The following is a 10,410-nucleotide window of genomic DNA, read 5'->3' as shown; positions in this document are numbered from 1 at the left end:
CCCCTGAGGGTGTCTCCCGTCAGCTCTAAGGCTGGGGGCCATTGTCGCCTCTGACGGGTCTCGAGGAGCTTGCAGAGGGGCACCAGACGGGGCGAGCAGAGGGCAGGGAGCCTGGCGGGGCGGGGGGGGGGGTGGGGAACTCCTGGACAGGGCTCCCGGGGCCTCGCCGCCCCCCGGCCCACAGCGCACACACGGGGACGGACCTGGAGGCCTTTGCCCTGCGGGTCCCGGGCTCCCGTGTCCGCGCTGGAGGACAGCGGCCTGGCGAGGTTTCAGGGAGGAAAAAACCCCTCCCCAAAACGGCGTGAGCGCTGCCTAATAAAGGCAGCTGCTGGACGGAGGGAAAACAGCCCTTTGAAAAAAAAGCCTTTCATTAGAAAAATAATGCATTTCATCCAAATAAGGTAAAAATATTTGGAAAGGGGCAGAAGTGAGCAGCAGGCAGCGCCCGCAGGCCTTCCTGGAAGGAGGAAGGTTCTTAGACCCAGTGACAGTGTAGTTTTGTAAAGTGTCTTTTAGGAAAGAAGCGGCCCCAGCCCCAGGAGGTCGGGCGGCCCCGCAGCCGAGGGTCCCCACCGTCCCCCGTGGCCCCCCGCTCGCCCACAGCCCAACGCCCCTCACCCCTCGGTGGGCCTGCTCCTGCGACCTGCTGTCGCGCAAGCACAGGTCGGGGGCTGCGGAGGTGGGGACACAGCAGGGGCTGGAGCGCAGGCCGCGGGTCCCCCCTTATTTTAATAAAGATGAGAAGCCCCCCCCACCGCCTGACCCTGCGGCCTGCTGTCTCCCTGGAAGTGAATCGTGTCTGCGGGGGGCTCGGGGGGCTCGCGCCCAATGGGCCGAGTGGTGTGGGCCTCCCCCGGCTTCCCTCCTGCCCTCGCCCTCTGCTGGGAGCGCTGAGGAGCGTCCCTGGGTCTGGGCCCCCACCTCCCCCTCCTCGCCCCCCCCCACCCCCCCGCCCCTGCCCTCCCCTCCCCTACCGCTCCCCGCAGCCCCCGGAGGAGGAAGGAGGAAGGGCAGGCAGGTGACAACCTGATCCCCAGGAGTTTACTTAATCCTTCGTGCCCAGGCCCCGGAGGAGGGTCGGGGCTCCAGCAGCAGAGGCAAAGGTGCTGGTCAGGCGGCGGGTGTGGCTGCAGCCTCGGGGGTCCTGCTCACCTGGGGTTAGGCCTGCCCCACACAGGGGTCCCCCACTGCGTCCATGCGAGGCCCGCACTAGGGGGGGCGCTCTCTGCAGTGCCCAGCTCCCCCGCCGCGCCCCAGCATTCTGGGGTGCCTTTCACCCAAATCCCAACAGACTTCAGTGGTTCTTGGGCTCCCTGGAGGTCACGCTCTTCCAGGGGAGGAGATGAGGTTTTACTGCTCCGTCAGGAGGACGCCCGGAGCCTTTCCCTGCTCCCTGACGAGTCCCGGAAGGATCTTTGTAGCGAAAGGTACCCACGCTGGGTGCCCAGGCCTCGAGTCCAGGCGTTGGCATCCCCGGGGTGCCTGCTGGACACGGGGTGACCTGGCGGGGGAGGGCTCTGGCCTCATGGCCGAGGGGCGAGGGGCCGAGGGGCGTCAGTGGTCGGGAGCAAGTTTGGACTCCGCAGGCCACACATGTCCCCCGAGGGGCAGGGGTTGCGGGGCTCACGGTGGCAGCAGGGGGGCGGCAGGCCACCCAGGTCCCGTCCGCCTCCCGCAGTGCCAGGCCCCCCAGGAGCCTTGCTGTCCGGTCGGCCCCACAGGCCCCCAGGGCTGCAGCCCGTCGGAGGGGCCCTGCTGTCTCCCCTGCTTCCCCGAGGCCTGAGTGGGGCCCCGGGGCGGCCACACTTCGCCCTCCCTGGTCCCCGGCCTGCCCTGGTCCCCGGCCAAGATGTCTTGCCTGCTGTCCCTGTGGGTCCAGGTGGGGAACGGGGCCCAGCTCCCGTGGGTGACTCAGCCGCCGGGAGCACCCGGGCCGGGCCAGGTCTGTGGGAGGTGGGCAGGCCGCTGAGCTCAGCGTGAGCCTGTGCAGCGGGTTCTGGCTCTTTCCAAGAGGTTACAAAACTCTTGAATTTGCCCCAGTTCGGTGTAGGAGCATCACGCCGCAGCTAATTACATCCAGGAACACAGACATGTTTCACTGCATTTCCCGCCGAGCCCAACAAGCCGCGGGCGGGGCTGTGCCGCCCGGGCCCACCTTGCGCCCCTCGGTCGTGGGCGTGGGGACAGGGTCTGCGGGGCGGCTCCCGCTGGGTGGGGTGGCCGCTCCGCTCTGTCCTCATCCCGGGCAGGGCCTGGCCCCGGCCATGAGCTGCTGCGGCATCTGACGGGCATCCTGACGGTCACGGGCCTGGTCGCCCTCAGGCTGTGGGGCTGTGGGGAGGGTCACCCCGAGAGCCAGTGACCCCCACCCCGGCCCTGGTGCCTCCTGCCTGCCCGCAGCTAGGCTGGGCCTCCCTCCCACCCCCGCGGGCGGACCCCGAGGGCCCTCTGGGCCGGGGAGACCTGGGGGCCGCTGCCCGCCCCCCCCCCCCGGGGCCCCAGGAGCCCCTGAGGGGCCGCTGCCCGTCCCAGCCTCTGGGGGCTCCCCCAGCGGCCGCAGGCAGCCGGGCGCTCAGCACCCCCTCGCCGCCAGGTCCGGGCTTGGCTCTGGGCCGCCCCTCAGGCCCCTTGGGAGGGCTGCTCGGCCCACCAGGGCCTGCGAAGCTCCAATAATGGTTTTAATTTGTTGAACTTGCGTTTTATCCCATAAATTAGTCACTGTTTTATTTAACAGAATTGAGATATCCACAAACAATAGGCGAGTTCCAACTTGAAATTTTAATAAGACAGAAAAAAGTATATATTTTCGCGTCTGTTACTAACATATTTATGTAAATAGCCCGTGGGCTGCGTTCCAGGAAGAAGGAAGGAAAGGAAGGGCCTCCTGTGCTGGGGCCGCGCTGGAAACGCGCTGCGGGGGTGCGGCACCCCGACTTCCTCAAGGCGGACCCCGCGCCTCCGCTCCCTCCGAGGCCCAGCGATGCCGCCGGGAGCTCCAGGCAGGAGCCGGGCCAGCATCCGGATGGGATCCGGGTCGCACCGTCCCGCCCGGGCAGGTCCCTGCAGGAAGGAGGAGGGACCCTGCCCAGCGCCTGCCCAGCGGCCTCGCCAGGCGCGGTGCCCTCCGGCCGCCCCCGGGTGGGCAGGGCCTGCGCCCCCCAACCGGCCCCAGCCCAGGCGAGACCGGCCCGCCGGGCCCTCCCCACGCCGCCCTGGCACACGCGCCGTCTACACGGCCGGCTCCCCGCCAGCCCACCTGGGGCTCGTTTTAAAAATAAAAAACTTGATAGGTTTTTTTCCAGTTTTTATTGAGTGAAAATGTCAAACCTTGCATCAGTCATGCAAAAAAAAAAAAATCAAATAAATAAAACACATATATTAAATTTCTAATAGCGCTAAATTCAAGTGGAAAAATATTCAGTTAACCAGGTGCCGAGGAGACCAGATTCAAGTAATCAGAGCACACGCTGTTCAGTTCGGTTTTCACGTTCTGCAGTTTTCGTCTCAAAACCTCTCTATATATCTCTATATATCTATATATGTATATACATATAGATATATACACACACATATGTGCATACATATTATTTTATATTTATATATATACACATACATAGTTATAAAACATTAAAAAGAGCATTGGTGGATCAAGCATTATTTTCCCCACAGAAAGAAAATAAAACAAAAATTACACATTAAAATTCAAAATGAGCTAGCAATGGCTTATAGTCCTAGTGTGCAATATGAAGGTTACAAAAGGCTAGACTTCGCACTGTCGGCATCTTCGATTTTCTTTTTTTTTAATTTTTTTTTTAAAGTCTGCTACATTGAAAAATGTTTTTGTGTTTTGTTTTTTTCTTTTTTTTTTTTCCTTTACAAAACTCCCTCCACGCACCCAGGGGCGGTGGAGAGCAGAGTCTGGGCGAGCGCTCAGCAGCAGCGCGGCGCCCACAGAGTTCGGGAGGCTCTGCGCGGGGCTGTTTCGGACAAGGATTTGCTCCTGTTGCATCAGGTGCGCTCAGTGGGACCCCCCAACCCCCCCCCCCCCAAGCGCAGGTGGTCCTGGCTCCCGAGCTGTGGGCCGCCAAGAGGACACGCGCGCACACGCACACGCACACGCACACACACGGACAAAAAAGAAAAGAAAACCCAGTGCCCCCTGCCGTCGCGTGAGGCCCCCCTCGGCGATCGGGGTGACAGGCCGAGTCGCAGGGTCCCCCCAGCCAGGCCGGGGGCCAGGACCCGAGCCGCCCCGGGCGCCCCTGCCGCGTGGGCCTTCCTCCGCAAGCCCGCTGGGACCTGTGGGCTCGAGGCGCGGGGACCTGGTCTGGGTGGGTTGCACCAGCAAAGAAGCATCCCAAACAAAAAAAATCAAAAATAACAAACTGGAAAAAAAAAAAAAAAAAAAAAAAAGCCCTATAAAGCCACACACATAACCAATAGAGAAAAACTCAAAATTAAGTTAACTACAAACTTGTATCAACAGTAATAGTCCTTTTTTCCTTGTTTCTACAAAATTCAAGTTAAAAGTTGGAATCGCGCAGCTCCCGTCAGTGCTACTGTCGAGACAGCCTCACTCGGGTAAGGCCCCGAAAACGAATGGAAACGAAATCCCACGTGAGCGATTGCACTCGGTGTCCAACCGGGGCTGGGCCGCGGCGGCCTGTGCTCCGCGGCCCGCCTGCCTTTTTTTTTTGTTTTTTTTTTTGTTCTATGTAGAATAATAACCTTTACAGGAAAAATACTGTACAACTTTCTCGCGTTTTTCCCCATTTTGAATATTAAAGCCCCGGAGAGTGGTATCCTTCCGGTTCCACGGCGTGGGTGGCCGAGGCCCCGCCAGGCCCTGCGCCCCCGCCCCGAGGCCCCCGCGGCAGAGGCCGCGCCCCGGGGTCCCCGCGCGGCGCCCCCGCCCCGCCCCACCCCCACCCCCACCCCCAGGGGCTGGCTGGGCTCCCTCCGCCCCGCGCCCCGGGGTGCGTCTCCGCCGCAGGGGCCGCGCCCCCAGTCCTGAGCATGAGGAGTCCCGCCGGCGCGGTCGTGGGGCCCGGGGCCCGCTCCCGGGGGAGGACACCCCGACAAGAGCACCTTCTGTTTCCCTGAAGAAGACCCCGCCTGCAGCCGAGGGGAGGGGCGCTCGCAGCCGGTCCTCGCGGGCGGGGCGGGGGGGCGGGGGGCCCGGAGCACCAGAGGGGGGCCCCGCCTCTGTCCTGAGACGGACTCGGGGTCCGGAAGCACCTGCGGGGCGGCGGGGCGGGGCGGGGGCCGCGGGGGCGCGCCCGGCTCGGCCCGACGCAGAAACCGCATCTGTACAGCGGGAGTCGCAGCGGCCCCGGGCGCCCCCGCCGGTCCCCGCCGGTCCCCGCGCCCCCGCCCCGACGGCCGGCTAGGGCTAGGGCGAGGCCGCGGCGGGCGCCGCCAGCTCCGGGCTCCGCGCCCCCGGCCCCGCCGCCCCCGCCGCCTCGGGCAGCGACTCCTCCGAGTCGGTGCGCAGGTCCTCGTCGTCGTCGTCGTCCTCGTCGTCGTCGTCCTCGTCGTCGTCGTCCTCGTCGTCGTCCTCGTCGTCGTCCGCGTCCTCCTCGGGCAGCTCCAGCTCCTCCTCGTCGTCCTCCTGCGACGACTCCCCGGCCGCGGGGCCGGGCGCGGGCGCGGCGGGGCCGTCGCGGGGGCCGTCGAGCGGGCCGGGGTCGCCGGGGTCGCCCAGCCCCGGCCCCAGCCCCGGCCCCGGCCCCAGCCCCAGCCCCAGCCCCGGGCCGGCGGGCGCGGGCGCGGCGGCGGCGGCGGCGGCGGGCGGCAGGAAGAGCAGCGCGGGCTCGGGGCCCAGCGGCAGGGCGGCGTCCGGGGCGCCGGCGGGGCCGGGCGAGGCGGCGGGCGGCTCCCCGCGCTCCTGCTTGTCGTGCTTGCGCTTGTGCGAGTCCATCTGCGACATCCCGACCACCGTGTGGCGGCAGCCGGGGTAGGTGCAGTGGAAGTGCGAGCAGCGGAGCTTGTACTTGCAGTCGGCCACGGCGCAGTCGGCGCTCGAGCTGAACTGGCGGAAGCCCGCCGCGCTGATCACGTCCTGCTTGCCGTGGTGCTTGCGGTGCGCCGTGACCTTGGTGCTGTCCGTGCAGCGGAAGCGGCAGCGCAGGCAGTGGAAGTGCGTGCTCGCGCCCGAGAACGGGCAGTCGGCGAAGTGGCAGCGCAGCGACGCCTTGAAGCGCTTGAAGTCGTCCAGCACCAGGTTGTCCACGCGGTCGTGGTGCTGCGCGTGCTTGTACATGTGCGTGCGGCCGCAGAACTTGTAGCCGCAGTTCTCGCGCGTGCAGTGGTAGTGCGTGACCTTGAGCGAGAACTGGCACGCGGCGTCCTTGCAGTCCTCGTACAGGTCGAAGCGCCGGAAGCCCTCCAGCATCATGCCCTCGTCCAGCATCTTGCGCGACGCCGCCGTCTTGCGCCGCTTGCCGAAGGGCGACATGTCCTCGATGATCCAGAAGCGCTTCTTGGCCCCGGACGCCGCGGGCATGGAGATGGTGTTCCCTGCGGGGCGGGGCGCGGTCAGCAACCCGGCGGCGCCCGGAGCGCTGACCCGAGGGCGCCGACCGCCTGCCCCCCCCTCCGGGCTCCCGGGGCCCCGCGGCCGCTCCCCCCGCCCCCAGCCGGGAGCCCGGGGCCGCCCTCGGTCACCCCCGCCTGCGGGGCGGCCGCACAGGCTCCGCGGCGGGTGGCGCCCGGCAGCGGGGCCGCGGGGCCGCTCTGGCCAGTTCGGGCGGGAAGTGGGGACGCCGGCGCCGACTGAAGCCGAAGGGGGAATGTGGGCGGCGCAGCGCGGCTACCCCGGCCCGGGCCTGCACCGCCTCTGATGAGGACCCCTCCTCCGCGGCGCCCGCCTGTCCGCCAGGGGGGCGGGGAACTGTAACTCCCCGCGGGAGGGACACCTGCCCGCTTCTTGCCAGAAGGCTCGTTCTGGTCTTGTTGGGGTCGTGGGCCCCCCGTTTGCTGGGAGACACCAGCCCTGCTGAGTGGCCAGGGCTCGGCCAACAGAGGGGCGCCCACCTGTGCCCGCCCTGCTGGACCCAACGGCTCCCCTAGACTTAGGACGCCCCAGTGGCAGGGCTGCCTGCCTGCACCCGTCAGCGTGGTTAGTCCTGTACCCCGTTTCTGGGACGCACCATGGGCCCTACAGCTGCAGGGTGAGGGGCAAGCAGCCCCCTGGCGCGGCACAGGCCCCCGGGGGGAAGGCCGCGATCCTCGCACTCCCTGCTCCACACCCTAGAAACCAGAGAGAAAGCTTGGGGCCCGGCGCTGCGCAAGGCCAAGGTGGGCTTCCTCCAGGCTTCCCCCTGGGCTGACGCGTGCAGCCCGCCCCAACCTGCCTACAGAGCTGCGAGCCTCCAGGGCCCCGCTGGGCGGCATCATCTGCCTAGGGCCCCCACCCAGCCACCCACCCTTAACAGGGGACACCAAGCTCTGTCGCGGGGTGGGGGTGCCCAGCACAGCACACAGGCCTGGGGCCTGGAGGTCAGGTGAGTGAGGAGTGGCTGCTTTGGGGCCGAGGTCACAGGGTCATCTGGTTATGCCTGCGATGGCTTTCCATGGGCTGCACCCCCTACACGGGGCCCCTGCCCTGCCCTTGGCCACAGCCCGAGACCTGGTGCCGCGCTGGCCCAGCAGTCAGGCAGAATGGGAGGCACAAATGAGCAAAGGAAGGTGCAGAGGCGGGTGATGGGTGCACCAGAGGGCGGGGAGGGCAGGTCCCACCCCTGCAGATCATCAGATCTGCAGGGGGGCAGGGGGGGTCAGGAGTCATCACTGAGCCAGCCAGGGCCTGGGCCACAGAGCCTCCCTCTGTCCTCCTGCCCGGCTCCAGGGCTGCGGGTTCTGGCTGGTGGCAGGAGCCCGCCCGGACCCAGCGCCGAGCGGGAGTGTAGAGGAGCTGTCCGCAGGGGACCAGGTGGCCCTGTCCTCGGCCCAGCAAGGCCACAGGAAAAAGGCCAGGTCCCCGATCACAGCCTCAAGGGTCAGGTGGGGTGACAAAGGCTGGCGAGAAGGCATGTGCGAGTTACCTGCGGCATCCTGAACTACGGGGACGTCACTTTTTACTGGAGTTGGAGTGGCAGTGGCGGGCGGGAAGCGGGGTGGGCTGCTGACAGGGTGGCCCAGGCCCCGGGTGGCTCCGATAGTGGCACTGAGCAGAGAGTATGAGAGACAGGGCGGAGAAAAGAGGCATGGGAGGGAGGGGAGGGGCGCCCGCAGCACGGCCGCTGAGAAGGACGGGGTCAGTGCGGGCTGCGGAGCCACGCGGGCAGCCTCGTCGCCAGCGGCAGCAGGAGGAGGAAGAGGAGGAGGAGGAGGAGCCGGGCAGCCTGGAGAGGGTGGAGAAAAGCAGAAAAAAAAAAAAAAAGAAAACCAAAACAAACAAAAAACAAACAAAAAAGAACCAAAATGAGAAACCCGATGGCAGAAGCAAGTATGATATGAAAACACGTGGACAGATGAGGAGCAGAGAGGCGCCAGGAGAGACGGGAAGGAGACGGCAGAGGAGGAGAGGCCGGGGAGGCTGTGCGGGGGCTCTCGCCGGGCTCAGGCGGCGCCACGGGGGTGGGGCCGGGCCGGGCGCTGGCGGTCCCGGCCTACCTGCCCCTCCGCCGGGGCCTGTGCTGCTGGTCCAGGCGCTCAGAGGACAAGCCTGGGTCCTCGCCTGGGAACTGAAGCCGACGGCTGGGTGCCGGCGGGCGGTGGCCTCAACGACCCGTGTCCCACCGACCGGCGGGCCCTGTCCCCGCTCGGGCCACCTGGCCGGCCCGGCCGTCTCTTCCTGGCCCGCTGCTCGGGCCCGGCCGCCGCTCACCTGCCGCGGTGCTCTCGTTGCCCACGGGGGTGCTGGAGCAGCTTCGGTCCATGGTGGATGACTCGGAGGACACGGCGCCCGGGCTGCAGCCCGTGTAGTCCATGTACTCATCGGTCTCCGTGTCCATCAGGCTCGGGGGGCCCTGAAAGGCGGCGGGTGGTGCTCAGGAGGGGGCCGCCCACCTGCTGGAAGCAGGAGCGGGATGCGGGCCACGTCGGCGCCTCGGGCAGAGGGGGCACGGCCTGCGGCGCCACCCTTACCTGGGAGGCGGGCACGCGGTCGAAGTTCTTCCCCAGCATCCTCCGCATGTGCTTCCGGGCATGGGAGGTCATCTGGTGCTTGAGGAGGAAGGAGAACTGGCAGCCCTCGCGGATGCAGTGGAAGTGGCTGTTGACCTGGTTGTACTTGCAGCCTGCGAACGCACCCACGGCCATCAGCCCCCGCGCCCCCAGGCCTGGCCCCACCCTGCGGCCTGGCGTGAAGCCCGTGACAGTGGCAGGCCGGGCCCCCTACCCTGCCCTCAGAGGGCCCGGGCCCGGGGCAAGAGGCCCTGATGACCCGTCCCCAGGTCAGCCCCCTTCCTGCAAGCATGACGTGTCTCCATGTCCCCCGTGGGAGCCCGCCACAGGGGAGCCTCTGCCCTGCCCTGCCCCCACCCACCTCCCCCTCCCTCTGGGCCGAGAACAAACAGCAGGCAGGGCTGAAACAGTGTCAGCGCGGGGCAGGTGAAGGCCTGCCCGTCGCCATGGCACCGGGGCTGGCCAGGTGTCTCATATCATCCCCAGCTTTGTTTGGCCCCAACTACCACCGACAACCCCCAAAGCTGAGTAAATACGGATGGCTCCAGAGCACCCCGACGCCCGTCAGAGGAGCCAGAGGACAACACGGGCCACCGAATGTTGACACCTGTTGCTACGGCTACCAACCCTCTGAATTCTTTCTGAATTAATACTTGAAAGGAAGGTTTGCTTCCTGCCCTTCCTGGCAGGGGCTTTGAGTGCTCACCCCTTCCCTATAGAGGGGCCGTCCGCAGCGGCAGCGGCCCCACCTCTGCCCCCCACACCCGGCGCCAGCACCTGAGGCCCGGCAGGCCCGCCCAGCACCCCAGCCGCCTCCTGGCCCCTCGTGTCTCCCTGACCGATTCCCGCCCCACACCCGCAGGCCCTGAACATGGGGCTCCATCCTGAGGCCCTCCACCTGCAGACCCCCCGCCCCATGGGCATCCCCAGGGCAGCTAGGGCAGGGAGCGACGGGGGTCCTCGGTCAGGCGGGGGGGCCTCCGGACAGCTTCCCTGCGGAGGGCCCAGCTCTCCCCGACTCAGCTCCCCAGCATCTGCTGCAAAGCTCAGGGCCATCATGTGTGGCCTTCCCGGCCCCGGGGCCACCTCCTCCTGGGTCGCCCTGGGTCACAGGTCACATGCTCTGGGCTGACCCACTGTGTACCTGCTTGTCCAGCAGACAAGCCACCAAGCGTGGTGCCGGCCAGAGCAGACCCTGAAAACCCTTACTGCCGCCACCCCTGCCACCTCCTGCCACAGCTGCTCCGCGTGCAGCTGTTCCTCCCTAAGCACCTGCTG

At 66.7% G+C, this 10,410-nt stretch overlaps 1 protein-coding gene across 7 annotated transcripts in view; it reads right to left on the bottom strand.

Annotated features, from left to right (window-relative positions):
* Positions 1 to 3,290: 3,290 nt before the first annotated feature.
* CASZ1 (castor zinc finger 1) overlaps positions 3,291 to 10,410 on the bottom strand; it is a 140,964-nt gene continuing 133,844 nt past the window's right edge. For 6 of the 7 annotated variants that reach the window (XM_072828423.1, XM_072828424.1, XM_072828427.1 and 3 more), the window contains 3 exons: positions 9,094 to 9,245; positions 8,834 to 8,975; positions 3,291 to 6,522 (listed from right to left, as the gene is read on the bottom strand). In XM_072828423.1, the coding sequence (XP_072684524.1) occupies positions 5,396 to 6,522; positions 8,834 to 8,975; positions 9,094 to 9,245 (1,421 nt within the window). In that variant the 3' untranslated portion in view covers positions 3,291 to 5,395. Of the gene's footprint in view, positions 6,523 to 6,800; positions 7,255 to 8,048; positions 8,349 to 8,833; positions 8,976 to 9,093; positions 9,246 to 10,410 lie in introns of those variants that run through there. The other variant, XM_072828428.1, reaches the window with a different exon arrangement.

Source organism: Canis lupus, chromosome 5 (genome assembly GCF_048164855.1).
Source record: "Canis lupus baileyi chromosome 5, mCanLup2.hap1, whole genome shotgun sequence".
NCBI lineage: Eukaryota > Metazoa > Chordata > Mammalia > Carnivora > Canidae > Canis > Canis lupus.
The sequence above is the reverse complement of the archived record's forward strand: the minus strand, read 5'-3'. Positions and strand labels throughout refer to the sequence as shown.